Source organism: Mobula birostris, chromosome 16 (assembly GCF_030028105.1).
Source record: "Mobula birostris isolate sMobBir1 chromosome 16, sMobBir1.hap1, whole genome shotgun sequence".
Taxonomy (NCBI): domain Eukaryota; kingdom Metazoa; phylum Chordata; class Chondrichthyes; order Myliobatiformes; family Myliobatidae; genus Mobula; species Mobula birostris.
In genome coordinates this window covers 21,705,349-21,731,074 of record NC_092385.1, presented here as the reverse complement: position 1 = coordinate 21,731,074, position 25,726 = coordinate 21,705,349, and the positions used below count along the sequence as shown (strand labels likewise).

The 25,726-nt window shown below is 36.2% G+C and overlaps 1 protein-coding gene across 1 annotated transcript in view; it reads right to left on the bottom strand.

The window, feature by feature from the left end:
* The window catches only part of LOC140211037 (voltage-dependent L-type calcium channel subunit alpha-1D-like), a 383,898-nt gene that overhangs the window by 56,673 nt on the left and 301,499 nt on the right, over nt 1-25,726 (bottom strand). Inside the window, exons 38-41 of the mRNA XM_072280398.1 lie at nt 24,420-24,516; nt 22,920-23,022; nt 21,401-21,502; nt 16,302-16,432 (exon numbers count right to left, since the gene is read on the bottom strand). Of these exons, the coding sequence (XP_072136499.1) occupies nt 16,302-16,432; nt 21,401-21,502; nt 22,920-23,022; nt 24,420-24,516 (433 nt within the window). The remainder of the gene's footprint in view (nt 1-16,301; nt 16,433-21,400; nt 21,503-22,919; nt 23,023-24,419; nt 24,517-25,726) is intronic.

Genomic DNA, 25,726 nt, shown 5'->3' with positions numbered 1-25,726 from the left:
AGAACTTCAAGTTTCTAGGAATGAACACCACAAACAGCCTGTCCTGGTCCAACCACATAGACACCATGACCAAGAAAGTTCACCAATGCCTCTGCCTTCTCTTTGTGGATCCTATCTATATTTCTCACTCCCTCAGAAAAGCAGCCAGCATAATCAAAGACCCCACCCACCCACATCTTCTCTCTTATCCCCTCTTCCATTGAAAGCCTAAAAGCAATATGCAAAAGCCTAAAAGCAAGAACTATCAGGCTCAAGGACAGCTTCTGCCTCGCTGTAATAAGACTACTTAATGGTTCCCTAGTATAAGATGGACTCTTGATCTTGCAACTTATCTTATGACCTTGAACTTTATTTTAAATCTGCACTGCACGTTCTCGAGAGTTAAGCTTTATTACTGTTATTGTTTTTATTTTGTTCTACCTCAATATACTCTGTAATGATTTGATTTTATGAACAGTATGCAAGACAAGCTTTTCACTGTATCTCAGTACATGTAACAAGAAGTAAGACAAACTAATATATACTTAAATGATAACAACCTCAGCAACTGTGTAGATACATCAACACTAGCTTTCCCCAGCACCAGGCACACATCTAACAAGATCATTCAGAAAAAGAAGCCATTTCCATGTTTCACCAGAGATACAGAAAGCCTGTTTCACAAAGTGGGATTCAATATGCGATTCATAAAAAACTCAACCTTCAGACCAACATATATTACATGAGGAGAGGGTGGAAAGGCAAGTTTGCTGGTGCTGTCACCATCTTGTAAAGAATGCTGCAAAGATCAGATTGGAAAAAATGGCTGGTTAAAAATTGGAAACTATGTACATTTTTGGTTGTGACTTATACATATTAGATAGTTTCCATAAGTTAGAATATACTAGCAATCATTTCCTGGTCACTTGGCAACCATGGGTGCAGGCACTTCTGGATACAATTCACCTCAGTGCACTAGCTTTCCCCAGCACCAGGCACGCATCTAAAAGATCATTCAGAAAAAATAGCCATTTCTGTGTTTCAGCAGAGATACAGGCTGCTTAAGATGTGACTTGTGTTTTCACTTAGAATAAATCAAGCATCAAACACCATAGCAAGATGTCAGAGACATGAATTAAGGGATCCCTATTGGGTCATCAATATCACAACAGTAGCTCTACTTTGTTAGTAGTTTGAGATTTGGCATGGCACCAGATATTTCTACAGATGTATGGTGGAGAGCATTTGGACTGGTTGCACCACAGCCTGGTACGGAGCTTCCAATGCACAAGATTGCAAGAGGCTTTAGTTGGTTGTAGACTCAGCTAGCTCAATCACAGGCAAACCCTTCTCACAGGACATTTTTTTTATTTTTAGAGATACAGTGCAGAACAGGCCATTCCAGCCTTGGAGCTGTGCTGCCAGCAACCCCTGATTTAACACTAGCCTAATGGCAGTACAACTTACAGTGATCAATTAACTTACAAACTGGTACATCTAGCACCCAGCGGAAACATGCATTCCATGGGGAGGGTGTACAAACTCCTTACAGAAGATGCCAGGATTGAACATCAAGTCGAGACACCTCAAGATAGTAGCATATATCACTAAGGATCCTCACCATCCAGGACACATCATCTTCTCATTACTACCATTAGGGATGTGGTACAGGAGTCTGAAGACCCACACTCAACAATTTAGGAACAGCTTCTTCCCCTCTGCTATTAGAGTTCTGAACAATCCATGAACCCAAGAACATTACCTCATCCTTCTTTATTTTGCACTATTTATTGTGAAATTTATTGTAACTTTATGTCTTGGCAGTGTACTGCTGCTACAAAACAACAAATTTCATGTCATATAAGATGTCTAATTCTGATTCTAATGTTCCAATATTCTTCAATAAGCTTTTCTAAGCAAGGTTCATAGAAACTCTCTATAATGCACCTTAGTGCAAGATGCTGTGTTCAGGGTCTTTTATAGCTGACATAGCAAGTATTATAGTGATGATGGCAGCAACTTATAACTTTTAGCTAGCATAATGGCTTTGCCATGAATTTTCAGCATTTTTTTTGCCATGAAAAATGCAGATTCTGAAACACATTACCAAATTAAGTACAGTTCTGTTGTTACATTTTAGTGGGCAACTAAATATAGACATACTCAGAACCATGCTTTCAACTCTTCTCTTGCTTGCCACCTTTGCTAAAATCTTTCCCCACACCTTCATTATGGAGTAAAGATCCACAATCAAGCTGAGAAACATTAACTCTACACTTGAAATATCTGCAGAAAAATTCAACCCACCCTCTGACCACCCTTCTTCACAGCACCCTCCTGACCAGACTATAAATCTGGACACCAGTTAAAACAAGGAATGGAAATCGATGGAAATAAAGGGCAAATTTCTTAAGACTAACGTCAATGAATTTCCTCAACAGTTTTATGACTGGCCAAGGAACACGCACAGGGAATTTTTTCGATTGATCTTTAAAAGAGCTGTGGCAGATATAGATAATATTGCATATCATTGACTTCAATGAGGAATGTCCTCTTCTCTAACTGATAAATGGTCTATCAATGATGAACTCAACAAATGAGGACACTGTTGCTTAGCTTCATGGATAGCCTTATACTAAATATGCAACGGTTTTGCTACTGCAGGCATATGTACAAAAGCATCACTCTTGCTCATTATACACATCATTTAGAAAAAGACTTCTTCAGTTTCTGACACTCAATGAATAACACATATAATTTCTTTTAATAATCATGTTTTTTTAAATCATCCTTTCCGCATTAGCCACCCTCTCCTTCTATATTATGGTATTTAACATCCCTTCATAATTCTAAGAGAATCATCAAATACTAATCCGAAAAGCACCACATAACATACAATGCAGGTTCATCTTCTGAATGTTCTTATTTCTAATTGATATGTGTGAAAAACATACTCTAGTTTTTCTTCATAGGTTAGTTGATGCCAAACAGTCACCATAACCAGAGTAATAAATTACATACTACTAAAATTCTTCCAATGATAAAACATTTTGTATAACTATATGGTGTTGCTCAATTTGATGTTTGTGATTTTTACACTTTGCTTCACCACATTGGTAGTTGGAACATTCACTCCAAAATTAGGTTTGACCAAATAAAGTAACACTGCACAGTCAATGACCTAATTCTTCTTCACTGTATCCATACACTTTTACTTAACAATTAACAATTTCATCTGGCTTAATCTTCATGTCCTGCTATTGAGAAGGCCTTTCTGCTGGTGAGGGCAACGTTGCTCTGTGAATTCAGAACATGCCTAATTGTGTCCCAGGATATTGGGAATTAGGAAATATATCTTGCAATAAAATACATTAGCCTAATTTGAATAAATGAATATTTTAATAATTCTGATGTGTGATGCTTGTCAACCTGCAGTATTTGCTGGTGGCTTTCTGGCTGACAAGGTACCTTCTGCCTGCCATTCTGGAACCCATGTAGGCTTGTTATGGTCTAAGAACTGGGTTCTACACGTGAATGTTTAGGGATGGATACTATTTATAACCTGAACTATGTATAGGAGCAGAACAAATTGTGCAAACAATAAAAAAGCCAAACAAAAAATCCACAGAATTTAAACTGAAGGTAAGTCTATAGCCAGGGAGCCAGTTCAATACCACAGCCAGCCCAGGACCCCAATGGCTGCAGACCACAACCACAGAGCCAGATTCAGAGCTGAGGCTAGTGCCGCTGGCTGCAGGCCACAGTCGCAGAGTCATCACATTGTGAATTATTTTCTGACAAAGTCCTTCATTGCATTCTCAACATTCACTACAAAGTACAGAAGGTTAAATCTCCATTCTCTCATCATTACTCCTTCAAGAAATAATGTAATAGAGACATAACAGGTTGCAGATTCTTGCATTTGTTCTATGTACATAGATACTCTATATAATGCTGTTTCTTTCATCATAAACCACCTCATAAGTACTGGTTACAATTTTCTATGATGAATTATTTATGATTGTTGAATAAAGTAATACATATGCAATGGTAAACCATGAGCAACAAACAATCTCAATGGGTCTCAAAGGGTCAAGCAGCAAATATGGGAAAAAATATACTGTGGATATTTCAAGCCAAATGAGCAGCGTTTCCACTGGAAACGTCGATAATTCCTTTCCTCCCAAAGATGCTGTTCATCTGATCAAGAAAGCCAATCCATGTGCCAGTGTGAGAATTAATAAACAATTAATTTATTCTTCTACAGAATATGGATTTTGTTTAAATAATCCTGTTTTTCTTTTATCCCCCTTTCTGAATTGCACTCTTTCTCCTTCTAAATCCTCCAGATTATACAATATCACTAATTAGAATTCTAAGACAATCCCCAAACGTTACTCCAAAAAGTACATGATATACACTACGGATTCATCTTCTGAATCAGAATCAGTCTTTTAGTATCTGAACATTCTTATTCCTAATTTATATGTGTGAAATACAAATTGTTGTTCTAACCTAACGTTACTCTGAATTACTCACAAGTACTCTGACTTTTAATTCCTTTCTTATTAAGTGGCCCCTTGGAATCATGAATCAATTGCTTCCACTCCAGTTCTGCAGGTTTCTAGCTGGCAGGTGAGGTTAATATAGAACTTGCAAACTATATTTGGGTTATAAATGGTGCTTGATGGGGTGGATAATTTTGGAGTAGGTATACTCCTTCTGCTGGCTACACTGGGATCTTGTGTAGTGCCAGCATATGGACTTGACGGTTTCAATGTCAACTAAAATGCTCCTTTGGTGCAGAAATTCCAAAGAGTTGGTGGGTTTACTTCACTTGAGTCAAGGAAATTTTCAGAACATCCTTGAACTCTTTGCTCTATCTACCTGACAATTTCCTGTTTAATAGAAAAGCAAAATCTCTGTTTTAGGAGACTTGCGTAAGACACCCAAATCATCAGGCGTGCTCAAATAAGTCAAAGGGGTGTAATTATTGTTTGACCAATGCAGATGATGGCCTGAGTAACAATGCTAACACTGATTTGTTTTTCCAGGCAATTAATCTGAAGGAATTTACAGAGATAATATTGGCAGTAGTGCTTTGTTGGCAGTATCTATCTGTATGTCTGATATGGATAGTCCGTAATCCAGAGGGAAAATGGGAAGGAATTATTTTGTCCAGGAGACCTTGAGTTTTATGCCAAGTTTGAGATCTTAACCTTCAAATGTCTTTTTCTCATTTGAAGGAAGGCTGTGCTGGGGTACTGAAGTCAATAGTAAATTTTCTCAAAGATACCTCTTTTCTGAGTGTGCCCTAGCATAACATTCAGGAGTCTTGTCAGATTAGCCTGCCAGTATTATATAAAACAAATAAAACTGAAAAATGCAATCATCTACTTTTGTGGAAGCTGAACACATAAAACGGGGCTAATTTTTAAAAAGGAAATCGGCAGGTAAAGGGATTGCAAATTAATTGATGTTTTTCACTCATGTTTTAAATCAATTTTAAGAAATTTAATACAATAATTCTAAAGGCAATACTGTTTAATACTGTACAGCATAAACCCAAATCACTGGTGAAAATTAAATATCCATTAATATTTTAAAAGCATATATGCATTTAAAACTGACAATATATTTTCATAGTTGACTAGATGGCATTTGTTTTACATACTGTAAAAGTATATTTAATACTGTTGCAATGTAAATTGGTGCTAGACAACTATAGCTTTACATGTTACTTCTGAGAAAGCTACCATTTTACTATCCAAGTGTTGATCATTGCTCATTTAGCAGAACTTCTTATTTTGCATGAGTACCTTGAAGAATGTTTAGTATTCATTAGCTATGTTTCAATGAGCAGTAGAAGGACTATAAGGTGTGCTAAAGATAATAGGTTCAGTTTTCCCTGGGTGAGTGAGCTAACCTATGTAGTAAATTGTTTTCGCTCTTGTATGTTTCCAAAGTAATCTGGCAAGATGTAAGCCACATTCTCAGTAGTGACACCCAACATAATGTAGTGAACAAGCTGTACTTACAAAACACCGTGAAACACTTTGACAGCCAGATAAACCACGCCCAAGACAGGACCAACAGTCAAGACTATTAAAAACCTTTGCTGTTTTTGAATTTCTCAAAATTATTTGCAGTTAATTAGAAGTTATAAAAGAACAAACTAATACATATAAAACATATAACTATATAAAAATTATTAATTTAAAACACAATGGTCTACCATCTTAATCTGTTGTTACTTGCTGCTAACTTTTCAAGTGAAGATTCTCTATCATTGGTGCTGGGAAAAGTCCAATACCCATTCATCCACAGACTCCTGAGATGACAAGTGGAGCATGGTTGTGGAAAGAATGGTGAATAAAACCAGCATATTCAGATTTTAATGTTTATGTGCCTATCATTTGTAATAGAGAATATGGCAGCATTAACATTAACACAACCGGCTGCAATTCAAGTCATAAATATCAGATCAATACACACAAACTGTTGGAAGAACTCAGCAGGCTAGGCAGCATCTATGGAAAAGAGTAAACAGTTGAGGTTTTGGGCTGAGACCCTTCATTAGGGTCTCATAAATATCAGATACTATTTAAGGTCAGTTTCTTGCAACAATCAAATTGTGTAAGTAAGGAAACGTTGGAGTAAAGTCCTGATGTTGGGACAGTCACCAGGAAATGATTAAAATAAAATAACAAATGCTTTTGACATTTACTAGAAGATTCGGGGCTACCAAATTGTATCTTTTATGTCACACTCTAGAACCTGGATAAGAAGGATGACAGGGCTGTAACAGAGTCTAATTTCTGAGCTTTCCAAAATTTGGATTTTCATTTTTGCTGTCCTAACAGGTAATGAGAACAAAATCCAATCCATTTTGAATGTTTAGAAGGTACTCTACAAATGCTCAAGTTTCACAAAGTTCTTTCTTGATGTGACACAAACTTAATTCTAGATTTCAATGGAAATGAGTATTAATAGTCTCGTATACTAGGCTGAATATTTCCTGTTTAAAGTTAACTCTGCAACATAAGTTGATGATGAAACATCATTAAACTGAAGGGTAATATAAATACTGTAATAATTTTCAATATTATAAAACCAGGTGTTAATTATCCAAATAAATCTAAAGAAAGATAAATATCAGCACAATTAAATGTCAAAATGCCAAGTTTCAAAGTTCTGCGTCACTGTGGCAAAATGCTGAGGATCTGGAAACTGCATTTCTATCCTGAAGCCAATATATTCTGTCATCAATGCAATTGGTCATGACCCACTGCTGAATTCAGCTATCACTTAAATTTAAAGAGAACAGTTGTGTTACAAGAAATAAGAAAGAATCATAGTCTGCTAGATAATCACAATGGTGATGGAGAATAAGTATAAATCTAGCTATTTAATTTGAACTGATGTATTGTTTTTGTTTTAATGGTTTCTACTGATTTTGATTTTCAACACCACCATTAATCTGGTAATTGCATAACATATATTAATAGCCAAAACATAATGAAATTTCTGAAATAAAAGAAAAGGAACAACGTCCATTTGAAAATAAAACTTTTGGTTAAAAAGTATATTCTGAAATAGTTTGTTTTAACAGGAGATCCCTTAGCTACCTAAATGAGACCAAAGTTTCTGACTACTTGTTACTTCGTTTGAGGAATTAATTGTTAGAAAAAAACAAAACTATGTGCAAGTTTGACTCTGGTTCAGAAGCTGTATGTTAAGTGTCAAAGAGGTGACAGACAAGGCTGGAGAATAACAGCATTTTGATTTCTGAACACTTCACAAATTAATCTATGTAAATTTCATCCTTCCCTTCCATATTCATCTTGCGGAAACTGAACTGTAATGCAGAAATTTCCATATCCTTTGGCACACATTGGACTATCACGGAAACACAAGAATAATTCTAACATGAGAACACAGAAAATGTAGTTAATCATACAGCCCCTTAAGCCTGCTCCACTAATCAATAATTCTGACCTCAATTCCACTTCTCTCTCTCTTAAGCACCTGCTCTAGACTTCCTACAGTTCAAAGTGTGCTATTTTTGCCTTGAATATATTCAATGATTCACCTCCACAGCTTTATAGGGTACAGAATTCTGAAGATTCACTGACCTTGAGAAACTAAATTGCCACTCTATCAAATGGGAAATACCTTCTTCTAAAGCTACACCCCACACCTCTGCTTAAATTGAGATTCCACTATGGTAAGATAGCTGAGAGCATGGACCATCAGGCTCAAGACAGCTTATTTCCCACTATTATCAGACACTTGAGAAAGTCTCTCATGCACTGAAATGTAGAAACATAGAAAACCTACAGCACAATACAGGCCCTTCAGCCCACAAAGTTGTGCCGAACACAACTTTACCTTAGAACTACCTAGGCTTACCCATAGCCCTCTATTTTTCTGAGCTCCATGTAGCTATCCAGGAGTCTCTTAAAAGACCCTATTGTATCTGCCTCCACCACCGCCGCTAGCAGCCCATTCCACACACTCACCACTCTACCCCTGACATCTCCTCTGTACCTACTTCCAAGTACCTTAAAACTAGGCCCTCTCATGCTACCCATTTCAGCCCTGGGTAAAAGCCTCTGACTATATACACAATCAATGCCTCTCATTATCTTGTACACCTCTAAGGCCAGTGATGTTGTGGGGATGGAACCGGACCCTCTGGCGGTGGTGTCTGAAAAGAGGATGCTGTCCAAGTTGCATGCCATCTTGGACAATGTTTCCCATCCTCTACATAATGTACTGGTTGGGCACAGGAGTACATTCAGCCAGAGACTCATTCCACCGAGATGCAACACAGAGCTCATAGGAAGTCATTCCTGCCTGTGGCCATCAAACTTTACAACTCCTCCCTTGGAGGGTCAGACACCCTGAGCCAATAGGCTGGTCCTGGACTTATTTCCTGGCATAATTTACATATTCCTATTTAATTATTTATGTTTATTATTACTATTTAATTATTTATGGTTTTATTATTACTATTTAATTATTTATTGTGCAACTGTAACGAAAACTAATTTCCCCCGGGATCAATAAAGTATGACTATGACTATGACTATCAGGTCACCTCTCATCCTCCGTCACTCCAAGGAGAAAAGGCTGAGTTCACTCAACCTATTCCCATAAGGCATGCTCCCCAATCCAGGCAACATCCTTGTAAATCTCAAAGATGAATTCTTGATGTCCTACTTACCTCATTGTGACGCTTGCACTCTACCTCACTGTACTTACTCCGCAAATGCAACACTACGGTCTGTTTTCTTCTAAGTATCTCAATGCATTATGTCTAGATAGTTTTTCTTCTGTATTTCAGTTCTACACATTATGGCCACGTCTCTCCCCACCATCACTTATCAAGGTGAGGCACTACCTGCCTTTAGAAGGCAACATCTTTTGAAGATTTCCAATATTTTGGCCTATAGCCACTATTCTGTAGGATATACAGAAGCCTATGTCCCACACTGCATGGTACCAGAAAAACAAATTTCCTTCAGTCATTCATCTCTCAAAACAATCGGCTCAACCCTAATCACTACCTAACAAGATCGCAGTGCGCTCAATCCCAGTGGCTTCTGTGGGGTCAACCAAAGGTGCTATTATCATCTTTAGATTTTTTTTATGATCACAAGACCCTGTTGGATATTAAGGAACTGAAATTCTGCAGGTTTACCCATCAGTGAGTTGCTTGTTTTTCAGAGAAACAAGGAGCTGGATTTGGTGAGGATCGTGCTGCCGCCTGCATCAGAGAGGCATCGAAAGAATCGGTGCGCTAAGGCAGTGTGCAGACTAACAGTGAGTTATCGTCTTAGCCACTTTTCCTGTGATCACAAGACTCTTCTGGACATTGTTAATATGGAATGTAGCAAGTCCAATTCTCTGATTTATGACTGACAAATGGCAGAACACAACAGCGAGGGAGCTGTATGGCCTCATTTGTAGCGAGGACTAGGCTTCGAGCTGCGGTTTTGCCTGTTTACAGCCGCCCAGGAGGGAGACATCAGAATTGTTGCACTCCACCGGAGACAGTGTGGTGTGGCACCCAAGCTGGAGGTGGTACTGCCCCATTGTTTGCTCAGCAGAAGACAAGCCGCATTATGTTCGATTGCAGATTCCTGCAACAATAATGGATTCAGGGTCTTGGATTATAAATTTTTTGTATGATTGTGTTACTGATATCTTATGGGTGTTTGCTATGATATATGTCCCTATATGTGTCTTATGCTCTATTTGACTGTTGATACTGTGTTTTGCACCTTGGCCCTGGAGTAACACTGCTTTGTTTGGTTATATTCACGGGTATTCATGTATGGTTCAATGACAATTAAACTTGAACTTGAATCTCAGAATAGCAACACTATGATCACTTGGATTACTCTGCACAACAATGCACTTTCTTTTTTGTTCAGATTGTGTCTTTCCTGTAAAAAATCTGCATAATTTGTTTAATGTTTTTTTGTTAATGCAATTGATCTGATGCAATGTCCTTCTGCTACTGCAAGCAAGTTTTTCATAGCACTGGTGCACATACAACTTGATTTTGACTTCGATTATGCGACAACAAATACTAATATATGCTGTCTAGCCACCTCAAAATCTTTCAAGATTACCCCTCATTCTTCCAAAATCCAATGAAAAAAGGCCCAACTTTCTTAACTGTATAGCAGTATACTTAATTGTCTATTAATCTGACAAGCCTAACAGCTGGATTGGGGAAAATACTACTTTATACATGTAAATAATGATTAAGACAGTAATCTGAAATATTTGAATCACTTCTGACTGAATTCTTGTCCTGTCAAAAAAACTGGACCAAACACACAGACAAAACAAGAGATCTGGACCGTTAATCAGAATTGACCAGACACTTTCTTACAATTATGTTACTTTCTGAAAACATTTCATGTGCGGGATGATATCATTCACATATAGCACCCACTAATTACTAACTGAAAAAATCTGGAACAAAAGATTTGGACTTATATCCTTTGAATTAACTCACAGTCCAATAAGGAGTATATCTCACTGAAAACAGTCAAATGTTTACAGTAAAATTTAAATAAATTTTAATCAATGGCATTCCACAAAAGCTTTCCTGCAATGAGGTACATTCTCGTTCCTCCTGACACCACACTAGGTTTTCAAAACTAGCTCATCTTTCGCTACTAGCTACAGCCTAACCCATACACATTTCAAAATAAATTTGGGAAAACTGGCTGAATATAGATATTAATTTGCATATTGCCAGTTTCAGATTGCCTCAAGGTGCTGAACAATGTTGCAAATCTGGAAAATGCTGGAAATACTCAGCATACTGAGGCATCTGAGGATTTTACTTAGCAGTACAGCATGGCAACAGGCCCTTCCAGCCAAATGAGCCCACACTGTCTAATTATACTCTTGTGAACAATTAACCTACTAAACTGCATGTCTTTGGAATGTGGGAGGACATTGGAACACCCAGAGGAAACCCACACAGTCACGAGGAGAACAAAACAGACAGAGGCACAATTGAACCCAGGTCACTGGCTTTGTAAAGCGTTACACTAATCACTATGCCACCACGCCTCTCTCTCCACAGACGGAGAAACAGATACTCAGAAGGTCATCTGCTCTCTTTCTCTCTCCACACATGCTGCCTGACTAACTGTGTTCCTCCAGTACTCTTTGATCTTATTTCTGGTTTTCAGCATTTGGAGATAAATGATGAGAAAATCAGAGCAGGGTGGAAATCGGCCGTGAAGTGTAAAACAACTCTTTCCAGTTTTGTCTGAGGGGTGAATAGTACCAATGTAGATGCTCTTCCCATCCTTGTCAATAAGTTCAATGAGAATGAGAGAAAAAATTATCCAAGTGAAAATTTCTTATGATGAGGACAGTGCTGAGCTAATATTATTTAGTAAACTGACCTTTACCTTGCACACTTTTTGATGTCTTGTATGATGGAAGGAAAAACTCAGTTGAAGAAAAAGAAAGATGAGCACAAATAAAATGGAGTTCTCATTGGAAGTAGCAATTGAAACAAGTACAAAACAATGAGTCAGTTTTCTCCATTAAGCTCTCACTTTCCCTGGTCCACGTCCAACTCCACTCTTCCTGTTTCTTGATCTCTATCTGTATTTCAGGTATAGCATCCATTATCCACTACAATCTACTAATCCCCACAGCTGGCTTGACTATGCTTTGATCAGTGGTGCAGTGCTAACCGGAACGCACCAGAGCGTGTCCGGCACATCTTTAAGAAAAAAAAACGAAATAAACAAGCTAATTAATTAGGTGCTGCCCAGGGTGATTTTAGTATCTAAGAAACTGCTGATTTCCTGGGATTTTTACGCACAACAGACTCTGGAGTTTACAAAGAATGGTGCCAAAAACAAAAAAAAAATCCAGCGAGTGGCTGTTCTGTGAGCGAAAACATCGTGTTAAATCCACTCTCTTGATGTTTTTTTTGTTTTTGGCACCATTCTTTGTAAACTCCAGAGTCTTCTGTGCGTAAAAATCCCAGGAGATCAGCAGTTTCTGAGATACTCAAATCAGCCTGGGTGGTACCTAATTAATTAGCCTGTTTATTTTGGCTTTTTTCTTAAAGGTGTGCCAGATATGCTCTGGTGCGCTCCGGCTAGCACTGCACCACTGGCTTTGATTGATTGTTACTTCCAATAAGGACTGCATTTCATTCTCCTGTTAGTTTCCATTAGTAGACGAGTCTAGGATCTGAGGGCACTGTCTCAGATTGTCGCTTTAGAACTAAGATGAGGAGGAATTTGTGGTAAATCTGTGGTCACAGAGGGCTGTGAAGGCCAAGTCATTGGTTGTACTTGAGGCAGAGTTTATACTTTCTTCTTTGGTAAACAGCTTAAGGCTTACAAGAAGGCAGCAAGAGAATGAAGTTGGGGAAAAGAAAGCCACAATTGAATGGCATGACAGACTTGATGGGCTACTTCTACCTTACAGTCTTGTGGCTCTAAGTTTCTCTATGCCCATTGCATCTGTTCTAATGATGCCCCCCCCCACCCCACCCAATGGACCTGAAATGTCTTTCTTTTTCCTTCCACCATACTGACAGCACTCTCAATTGCGACTGTTTGATTCTGCCTTCATCCAGAACACGGATAAGGTTCTCTTCATCCTTATTTTCCATCTCACCAGCCTTCATATTCCGTGCAGTTTCTGATACCACATCATGATCCCACAACCAGACAACCTTGCCTTCAGCATTCCAAAGGAACCATTCCCTTCAGGGTGGTCTTGTTCCCTTTTCCATCTCCACTGATACCCATGCCACTTTTCACAACACCTACCTATACAATTCCACCTCTGCTCTTCACCTCCTCTCTTCCTTCCAACCAAAATCTCAAACATTCTCTAGAGTTGAACTAGCAATTGCTAGTACTTCGAATTTAGTGCTTAAGACAGTCTCTGTCTCACTGGGTAGCCAAATGCAGGCTAACTGAGGAGTTTGCAGAACACCACTGTTCAGGATGATTCTGTGTATCCAACTGCCTGTCATTTTAATTCTCCATTTCAGTGATCTCCTTCTTCTGTATTTTTGGCATTCCAGAATATTCCAACAAAGCTCAAGCCTGAGGATAGCACTCATCTACTGTTTAGGCACATTACAGCTTCTGGACTCGGGAATGAATTCTACAACTTTAGTAATCAGCCATTCCAGCCTCTTTATGGTTTTAATCTTTTCTCAAGTTAATTTTAAATTTAATCTGTTTCCACCAGATCTACCTTTCATTGTAGATTGGCCTTTACCACACTCTTTCAACAAACACCAATTCCCGATTTTGTCGTTCAGTCTGAACTGCTCTCCACTCCATTATGGACCTTGCCTTTTGTCCTCTCCACTTTTTTCTGCAACTTATAACTATTATGTTCAACTTTTGAAATCAAGGAAAAACAGCAGATGCTGGAAGTCTCAAATTTAAAAACAAACATGAAAACACAGGAAAATTCTGCAGGTCAGGAAGCAGAAGTAAGTCTTCAGGTAAAAGGGGTTTTCTTAATTATGATGCAACATCATCAACCCAAAATGTTTCTGTTTCTCTCTGTAGAGATCTTGCTCAAATTGTTAATCTTACTGGTTTTATTGCAGATTTCCAGAATCTGGAGTATTTTGACTTTGGATATTTGTAGTGACTTGATGGATTTACAATTAACGCTTTAGATGTTATTATATTATGCCTTGTAACAGTCTATAAGGAAAACTATAGACAGTTCCCTTGTTTATATGCAATTGTACTTTGCAAAGTAAGTAATCTTAATGTAATCCTCTTTGTCTGCATTCATTTAGGTGCTTGCAGATCCAGTGAAGATTTTCATTTGGTCATTTTCAACACCCTTTACTCTTAAATGAACATTAAAATTTGATAAGTTCATTGCTTTTTAAAATTCATGACATAATATATAATATGCAAATGTTAACACAATGATATATTAATATAAATAATTTAAATAAACATTTTATTCAAGTTAATGTTTTAGCTGCTCTACTTTTCAGCTGTTGCATACATAGGAACACGACAAGGCATATTAGTTCATGCTTTGCAGTATTCTCATGTATGTCAAGGGAGGATATTTCAGTCTGTATGTCAGTGGCTAGAGATGCTTTACAAAAACTAACAACGACTAATGTATCTGTGTGGATCGGGTCTTGTTCTGCTTTGCTCACAATTTTGACAGTTTGTTGTTATAGAGACTAGAAATAAAAAGCTAACTGAAATGTTTATATAACACTCCATCCTTACTGATTCAAAGATACTTGATGTACATTGATGAAACAAGTACCCCATGCAACATTACAAAATATGATTTATGAAGCTGCATATGTCTCTAAAAGCTAGCTTATGAATCTCTTTTACTGATAATAATAGAATATCTTCCCCAGACAGTTCATAAAACAAAAAAACTAATCATCTCCTTTATATTAATGCCTATCCTCTGTAGGTTTAAAAAATAATTTCTTGTTAATCCTTAGAGCAAAACAAAATGACTCCATGCAGCATTCTGTACAAACATTGGATTTAGATTGTATTTATGCCCACATAAAATCAATAAAATTTAAAATAATTCTGAAAACAGTACAATACTACTGGTGAAGTATATTTCCAAAACCCATTATGTCAGAGGGTTATTACACAATTGTTTGGATAGTTATTTTCTTGAATCGGTCACTTCTATAATCTCAGTTATTTTTAGGTTTTATCATTTGAGAATTACTTGTGATATTAGTGTACCAACAATGAACAAGTTCTCACAGTCTTTCTTTACTATTTAGTAGAAGAATTGATCCAGTTGAATATGCTAAAACCATTGTTAAATTAGCAGGAAAATTTATGTCATATATGCTTATATCACAAAAGTATTTCCAGGTATCTATAGAGAATCACTGAGCTAAAAAGAGCATTAGTCAATTTGAGGTGACCAACATTTATACAACTACCATTTAAGCTATGATTTATTGTTGTGTTGTTCTCATAATGCAACCAAAGTTATTACAAATTGCTAAAATAATTGGTTTGCAATACCCAGGGCTAAGTTCTTGAGCCCAGATATGGTTTACCATCGATAATTGTTTTAATGTTGACTGAGGAAGCAACAATGCAAGCATGCACATTCCAATCAAACTGTTCAAAATGCATATTATCTTAAGCACTATGTTGGGCTTTATATTGGTTTATGCTTTGCAGTGTTCCCATGTATGCCAGTGCAAGATATTTCAGTCCTTGAGTCATGCAGTGGCTAGAGATGCTTTATTTAAATCCCTGATCTTTATGTAATGATGAATCAGTTTGACCATGAATGGCTCAGCCATGAGCATATATAAAGCTGCAGTAAATAAAGAGCAAAATAGCTACATGCATCTCAATACTCCAACCCTCATAGTAGTTTTTTGTTCTTTTGCAGGTAATGCAGAATGATGCAACAAGATTTTGCACAGTACATCAATAGTTATATTTTGGCAAAGCATTACATTAACTCATCAATATAAAATTTGGTCTTTAAATTATGCAATGAAATAGCAGCATATGAAAGCATGGAGACTGCACCTGATACTTGAGGAAATATTAACCTAGTTAACTGGTTTATATAACCTCTGCTAAAACAACAACAAAAGAATTTTAGATAATATGCAGCACATGTAAACTACTATTACACAGCATAATTTAAAATACTTTACAGTTAAATTCAGATAATAAAAATGTACTCCTGTTGCATGTCCTTTAATCAATCTTACAAACGATTTTTTAAAAATTCCTTACACATTTTCAAATTAATCTCACCTGTAGAGCAACTGTGGTATTCTTTCTGGGTTGCTTTCCTACCAAGCCTTGTTCCTTGCGTCGCTTGAATTTCCTAAAGTAGTCCTGTATCAGGAAGGTGGCATAGAACTTCCCCACGGTTACCTCATCATCTATGTGAATAGACCAAACAGATTCCCCCTTTTTCAGAACAGTAGCTTCTTTCTAAACATCTTGGAACTTTGACTGTTTTCTGTAATCCTATGTTCCAAGCTTCAAAACAATGTGTGTTTATTTTAAATAATAAAATTACTCCTGGAAGATTAAACTTAAAGGATTAATTTAAGATGTAAACAGTACCAAATATAAATCTTAATGCGTAGCTTATTAGTAATATAATTAAAGGTGAATAAAACACATTCATACTTCTCATCTAAAATTGGAGAACATAACAAATTAGAAAATGATGCTCATTTTGCACATTAGAAAAACATCGGAATTTTCTTTAAAATTAGACGTCTATATACTTGCAGCTGCTTGGGAATTTTACAAATTTGAAATAAATAGAAAAATATAATTTCATAATGTTTGCAATCTAGTGTGTTAGATTAGTGTTAATGTAGCATTTTACACTGATATTATGACTGACTTTTCAAAATATTCATATTTTGCAGAAACATATAAATTTGTTTTAGTACTATGGATAGCAATACAATTAGAAACATATGATATAGTCATATCAGTTGGGAAGTGACTGCATACTTCACAAGTACATAAGCTGCTTGTATTGGCCAAAAATTGTCAAGAAAATCCAAAAAAAAATTATTATGGGATAATCTCAGGGCTCCCAGTTATCAAGTAACTGATTATGGACCCTAATTACGACTCACAAATTTATTTACTGATTGAAAATTCTTAAATACTATTTTAATATTTGGAGCAGTATTTTTTATATTTGAATTTACTCTTTATACATCTTTGCTTCACATTGTTTTGTAAGAAGATAAAGAAATGAATTGGTCTTTTAAGCATGCAGGTTATGTTCTCGATTATAATTTTAAACAAAGTCAAAATATTCAGATATGTATGTGCATTATTCACCTTCATCACCAGTGAGAACCAATATTGAAGGCCTGCAAAATCTTCAGGCAGACGGGCACAAACAGACATTAGGCCAGTTATACAAATCACGCAGATAATTCAAGCTGCAACATATAAAATTGCTTTGACTATTTTTCTTTTAAAACTCTGTAATTAGCTGTGACTAAGTATCTATACCTCTAATTTATAGACAAGAATGACAATGAAATCAAGCAACCTTTTATCAATTCTCAAATTACTCTATTGCCTATTTTTAGAAACCAGAAATAAATATAACGGATAAAGTCTTCTAAGATTCAAGGGAGTTTACATTTCTTAGAGGGACAAATGAAATATTTTCATCTCCAAGTTGCATGAATAGATTCAGCCTACCCAATATTGAACTGGAAGAAAATTCTGTTCATCCATGACTTGACTTTAAGAAGTCTGCCAGTTGAGATGACAGGTTCCAAGTAGTATTGGTGAGATACAGCCAATTGTTAGCAGTTTACTAGCAAAAATTCATGCTGTGTTGCTCTTGGGATGCAAATGAGACAAATAATTACTGCAAAAAAAGATTCATGGGGGAGTACCAGAATAGTGATATAACTGCTGGTGATTCTCTCAGTAAGAATCATGTCCAGGCATATTAGATCATTGGTGATTTGGATAATCAGAGGGGATCACAATGCATGCTTATAAATTAATTCACCTATAAAAATGTTTCCAATATACACATTCAGGATGATGTTCAGGTGCATGCAAAACCACATGATAAATGGGGAATGATATTTCGCTTTTCATTTGGGTGGTTTCAGTGTAATTCCTGGTGAACACAAGTCTAAATGCTGTCAGTACACATTTCTACCTCACCCATAAACTAGTTATGTCATTCAGAGACTACATGAGCTGGGAATTAGAGTATCATTCTTGTTTGAGGTATTGTTTTTTGAGAAAATAAACAGCCTTTTCCATTATCCATCCATGCAGTGAACAGGATGTGCATAGGTGCCATCATCAACAAGTAACAAAGTGCAAAACTGTTTTCAGTTTCTTACCACTAACAATCCTCCCCTTACTGAGTAAAATACTAATAATATTAGGACTGATCCTCTGCAGACCCAAGATGGTTGGCTGTCTGCCTTTGGACCACCCTGTTCATGATCCAGAGCACAGTGCAGGGTTTCTCCAAATTATGTAGCCAGATACACACCTCAGTGAAGCAACTGTCAAAGCTGTCACTGAAATTAAATAGTTATGGATGTCTAAAAGTAACATAAAAAATTAAACAGTTAAATGTTTTTAATCGTTAACATATTAACTAAATTAGATATCTCTTCAATTATTGCTTATTCAATATAATTTCAATAGTAGTTGTGCCAGGTTTAATCTCAAACTTGGCAAAGAGTCTGTGAGCAGATTTCCTGGCTATTGAGAAGTCTGTAACACCACCCTGTGCACTCCATTGGTCTGGCACAGGGGCAACCTGCAACATAATCAGATTAGCAGATGGCTTTGGTTGTATAGGCCTATGCACCAATGGAGCTCAGGACTTCCACGAAGATAACTCAAGCATTAGCACTGGCCAAAGAAGCCAAATTATGTAAATAATTATAATTTGTAAATTTTGATGAATGATGATTTTAAGTCTAGATATTGCCCTTTCTTGAACTGCTACTACAGAGCTAGTGTTCTCATGATTTTAATTTAAACAAAATGTATTACACAGAATTTATTTTATGTCAGAGAGAATTTAAAAAATCTAGTTAGAGGAATAGGGAATTCTTAACCAGACAAATTTTAATGGTTAGTCTCACCAGCATAGTTACAGTACTGGCATCTAACGGCAACGTGCGGTCCTGAAAAAGGGTCTCGGCCGAAAACATCAACTGTTTATTCATTTCCATAGATGCTGCCTGACCTGATGAGTTCCTCCAGCATTTTGTATGTGAACTCTTACTATGTGCCTTTTTGTCATTATCTAATGTGATGATGCCCCGATTAAGTTGTAATGACAGCAAAATTCCACTTTTGTCTTTCCACCACAGGCCCAACAGTCAATCATGATGCACGTGGCAGGCACAGTTAGAAATAGTTATCAAAGGATGTTTTGTAAAAATCATCCAATATACATTAAACTCCACATAATTTTAATTTGGCTTACTTTATTAGAAGTAGACAGTATAGCTTTTAGAATACTTCCCTCAAAGATATGTTAGTTTTTCATAAGTCAAAAGTACTATTGGATGAAAGTGATAAATGTTCAGTTACATTGAGGAATCTCGTCCTTTAGGAGTGGATCTTGAGAAGTTACATGCCACATTCCAAACATTAGAACAGATTGAGATATTTATATAGCATTGATGAAATTCAGTTTGAAATGCAAAAGTTAATTCCCTCACTTTTGGATGATATAAAAATAAGGGCATTTAGTTTCACACATAAAACGATGCAGGAACGTAGCAGGTCAGGCAACATCTATGGAAATGAACAAACATTTATGTTCTGGCTGAGACCCTTCTTCAGAACTCGAAATAAACGGGAAAGACATCAGAATAAAAATGGTGGTAGAGGGGAAGGGAAGGAGGATAGCTAGAAGGTGATAGGGGAAGCCGTGCAAGTGGGAATGGAAAAGAGCTGGAGAGGATGGAATCTGATTGGAGAGGAGAGTGGACAATAGAAAAAAGGGAAGGAGGAGAGGCACAAAGGGGAGGTGATAGGAAGGTGAGAAGACTAAGAAGCCAGAGTGGGGAATAGAAGTGGGGGGAGGAGGAGGGAGAATTTTTTTTACTGGAAGGAGAAATTGATATTTATGCCATCAGGTTGGAGGTATCCAGATGGAATAGTTTGATGTACTACAGTTCTAGTTGAAGTATTATTCATTGTAGGTCAATCAATATAATTTAAATTTTTTTTTGCTATGAGTCTACAATAGTGCTCAATTGCTTTGCACTATTCAAGTGACTCTAATCAAATATTTGACTAAAAATGTCTTGCCTTATTCAATGTATTCTGTGTGTGCCCACCTCACAATAAATATCATTCTGATTCAAAACATTTAAGCAAAAGCTAACCTTTACCTTGATGAACAAAGACAAGCTTCAGACAGATAGCACAACAAATGCAATGAGTTCAAGTGTAAGGCTAATAATTTGTCAATTAAAGCACATTTTTGCTCATCAACCAGCATGCTTAAAAACCAGCTGTCAACCTTTTGTTGTACACAAGCATACATCTTCAAAGCTTTGTAAAGATGAGAAGCCTCCTTATCATTCTTGAATTTCAATACATGCAGACAGGCAGAACTAGCTTTGTGGAATATTTCTGAAGCATGGGTCTCCCTTTCAAAGAAATATTAGGGGAAACAGTTGGTAAGAGGCAACGCAAGTTCCATGCCACCGACCTAAAACAGAATTGCTTCAGAATATTCTTACAGATTGAGAGAAGAAAAGAGCTGAAGCTGTGAAGAAGCTCAAGCAAAAAAAAATTGAAATGTTATTGATTCCATGCAGTGTTACTTTCCTTCTATGCCATGCAAGCATTAAGAAATAAAAATGAAGCATATGGTCGCTTAATTCTTTAAAAATATTAATTAATAAAAAGAAGCATTAAGCAAAACTTAAAACTAAATCAATGAAAGAATACTGGTCAATATGAATTTTAACAGCTATGAATGATAATACTTTGAATACATGTTCATTACTTTTCTGTTTAAACTCCAGACCATATCACCAGTGCACTTACCATTTCATTTTATTAAATTATTAAATTATGTACTGGTGAAACAACATATTGTGTAAAATGCAGTTCAATAAAGTTTCAAATAAATAATAAGATTTGTCTGCAAACTCCAGCTGGTCTTCAATACAGAGAACATAAATTGAATTATAATCATAATGCACATTTCTACATAAACGTAAAATCAATGAGGTCTGGTAAAGCAAAATGTTTTATACTGGATTACTTACTAACAAAGAATTCAATCCCGTATTACTCAAACAAAATGATAACACGTTTGTAATTCTTGGAAAGGTAACAGTAAAGAAAATCATAGCACTAACCATCAGCTGGGGGCACCACCTGATCTAGCAACTTCATGCTGGTTCGTTTCCAGATTTTTTTAATAACAGCTCTCAGCTCTTCATTAGCTTGATCAAGATTGCCTGCAGCAAAAGAGAAAAAGAAACATGTAATAGAATCTGTCACATGAAGTTTTTGGAATAGAGGTGGTTTTATTACTAAACATATATTGTAATTTCCAGCAGAATTTATAATTTGGTGATATTTATTAAAGATAGGTCAAGAAAGTCAAATACATACTTCATACAAGCATGCACATTTGGGCATATTAGAGTTTTCTTATTCAACAATTGCACACAAGTGAATTGGTTTGCCGTATTTGATGTTGCTATCTGCAGACTTAGTTGTTTTAACGATATACTAAATAATTTGATATTCATAAATTCTAGGGACAGATTTCATGCTAATAAACTCATGGAAGTTTAATCATTAACTTACAACTGAGATTACATTTTTCCAAACATTTGAGAAATATGTATATTTCACGTAAAGTTGGCCAATATCTATCCTACATTTCTCATTTCATATTTATGATGATGCTCATAACTTAAACTTTTACTACAATGTTTCAATACTGCAGTGTCTGTCTGGCATTTCAATCACATAGGAACACCTTAGGCATGTGAAGGTTAATGACCTGGATTTTGCTGAGGGTATCCTATTCCATGCATTCCCAGTGCCAAAGACTTGTCAAATCTGGCATCATATGGTCAAACTTGCTGATCATAATTGTCTAGGACCTTGAATGATGAGGCCCTGTGAGGCACATCTTTGCTCCAAAAACTTTTTCCAGGCACTTTGATCACACCCTCTGCTCTAAGCTTTAATAATTTGCACGACCACCACCAATCAACAGCAAATCATCTTTACCCCAATCCTGCTTTCAGACTACAGACTTTCATGTCTGGTCCTGGATTTCCCTGATATTTTTCACACTTTCTGCATTGGTGCAACAAGTGATGGAAAGGCATTGGCAAGCAAAGGGTGATTCAACAGTCTTTACAAATACCGTGAGGATAGGTTGTCATTTAATTTCTTAGTGGCCAGCCCACGACCAATCACTGTTGAAATTAGAAATTGTTTCTTGCAGGCAGCTTCAAAAATTATCCAAAAACCTGCTCAGTATGAAATTGGATATTGTCCAGGTGCATGCACAAATACTGTTTAACAACAAATGTTGTAAACCCTCTCATATGGGTAAATTCCTTCCTGCCTCATACATTCACACTATACAATTGTTTCAGGGTACAATTCTACTGTGTATAAAACAGAATAATTCATTAATATTAACACAAGTATAGACATAACAAGAAGGAATATATTACATTGTTCAAAAATGTATTTTACTGTATAGTTTTCAATTAGACAAGCAAACCAGCATGGCATGTAGAAATTTATTAAATTCAACTCTAAAATCAATTTTATGTTAATACCAAGTATCAAAAAGTTAAAGTAAACTGTGGCTTAACCAGATTCAACTCTAGATCTGTAAGAACATACCTTCTGTTTTGATTTTTAAAGCTGTTCTCACCAAAGCAAAAAGGGTCGCATTGAACATTACAGTTCCATCACTATTCAGGGGCATGTTCATGGCGACCAATCTCTGAAATTAGAAAAAAAAAATAAAGATTTAGTTGTATATTATAAAAGCTGCAGTAGTTTTGTTTGGATGAAAAGTTTGACAATAATTTGTTTCAGCTGTTCCATAATGTTGAATTGAATTTCTGGGTTTAAAAGCCTGATACTAATTTTCAAATAATCCTTTATTTTTTCCAGAATCAGCAGAAAATGAAGTGGCTAATTCTTAACAAGCTGAATTATTAGCTCCAACTATTTTGAGATTCTCATTAACATTGTCAGAGAGGCCTGGAGTAATAACATTATGAAAACTTCAGTGCACTTAGTCTGTGTCAACCATGAAATATCCATTTACGTGTTTCTCATTTTATTCCCCCCACATTCCTATCAACAATCCTCACATTCTACGACTCACCTACCATAAGGGGCAAATTAGAGCAGCCAATTAATCTTTAAACCTGTACACCTATGGGATTTTGGAGCACCTGGAGAAAACCCATCATGCAAACTCCACACCAACTGTACTAGTGGCTCACACTGATCTGAGGTTGCCAGATCCACATGGTTATTACAACACGTTCCAGACGGCAAAAGTTGACAGATACTGAGATTTTCTTTGGTCTCAATTTAAAAAAAAACACTGTGCAGTGTGAATCCAAAGCATCTAAAATTTAAAAGTATAACTATCATTTTTGAGCAGCGCATAATCAATTCAAACCACCCCACAGTACTACTCCAGTCCTAATGAACGGTCTCGGCTTAAAACGTCAACTGTTTACTCTTTTCCATAGATGCTGCCTGGCTTGCCGAGTTCTTCCAGCATTTTGTGTGTGTTGCTTGGATTTTCAGCATCTGCACACTTTCTCATGTTTGTAGCACTACTACAATTTTTGAGTATTGTAACTGGGAAGTATAATTTTTATGCCAGAAGTATTAATTGTAGTTACATACAATTGGAAAGAACACACTCATCTCATTATTCTCAGGTACCACAATCCTCTGACAAAATGCACAGCTTTTAAAGGTGTTTTATGAGTTTTCACTGGACATTTTCATTAACATTAATTGTGAACAGATGATTTGATGCTGACTATTTAAGTGGAGCAACCAGTTCTACATGACACTACCATCAGGTGAAATGTTAAGTATCATTACAAACATAACTTGCCTCATCAGCAAACAATGTCTTCAGAATAGGGTTGCAAGCAGATCATCATTATTACTAAATAATTAAACATCTAGATTTATATAAAAAAAACAAAAATGTTAAAACATCCATTTGGTCAGGCAGCATCAGTGGACAAAGATATTATGTTAATCATTTATTTTTCGACAGATATTGCCTGATTTGCTGAATGTACACAACATTTTCTGTTTTATGCCAGTCTTCAGCTACTGTTTTTGTTTTCTATTTTGCCTTACCTTGCATGCAACCCGATGTGGACAAAGCTTTCCAAAGCCCAATGGTGGCTGAATACGTCGAAGTAGTGTAACCACATCAAGATGTTTTATTCTTCCTCTGTGAAATATTGATTTCAAACTTGAGCAATCTGGCAGTCATGCCAATAGAATTACAAAAAACTATCATACATTAATTGTCCCTCACTTAATTATCTGATTTAAATTATAATCTTTCACCCTAAATGGCTAAACTTAGTGCAGAAAATCACCAAAGAATTGAGTCTGAAATTATCTTAACTAAACTTCCAAAGAACTACAAGAAATATTGTTGAACCACTGAAAATTCTGAGAAATAACACACAGTTCTGTGAATTTGTAGCCTTGTGCCCCAATACCATTCACCAATACTATAACAACCTTGTAATATCAAATAAACAATCTTGACTTTTTTTATTAATATTTATAAAATATTACAAGGCTTGAGCAGAAGTTTAGCTAGGAAGTTAAATTACTGTATATTGTGTTCATAATTTATGCAGTTTCCTGTATTTTTATTAAATATGATTAGGACCTTTGGTATCATAATTATCTGAAGGGATGCTGCAGGAATGTCTGGTCATTTTAAACATTATTTATCTGAAACAGCAATTCTGTTTCCCCTTCACAGGTACTCAATAATCTGCCGAACAGCTAGAGTAAGTCCTTATTTTAGATGCATAGCATCTTCTATACTTCGTGATTTAATTACTGTACAGTTAAGAAATTGGTGGAGACAAAGGGTATTAGGAATTGTTCACAAAGTCAGAATTCTTTGGGAAGAATAGGAATGGGGTGCCAATGATCTGTAAGACGGAGATAATGGCAAACACCTGCCAAACTAACATGAGGTGCTGACCTGGGAGGAGCTTAAAAGTTCACCAAGTTTCTTGAGTCAAGTGTTAATTTTGGCCATAAGAGCCAATGAAATTAAGTTGAGTCTATCGAAAGTCATACATGGACATTGATTAAGTGGTCTTCATCTGTCAATAAAAGGCAAAGATTCATACAGGCTTATGACCACACAGGTAGAGAGCAGACTGGGAATGTCACATACGTCTGAGTGACCAGAGAGACGAGGAGTTACTTTCCATCTATTGCTTGTTATTGTGTAGAATTTTAATAATTTACTTTTTTTATATATAAACTACCGATATGTAGAGTTACAGACTCCATTCTCCTTTTAGTCTTGTCCTAGAACTGTTCAATTCTTACAACATTAATATATATATTTTAGGAGTCTTCATGAGTTATCAAAAATAAGTGAACATAATGAATTTGAAGAATCAGCC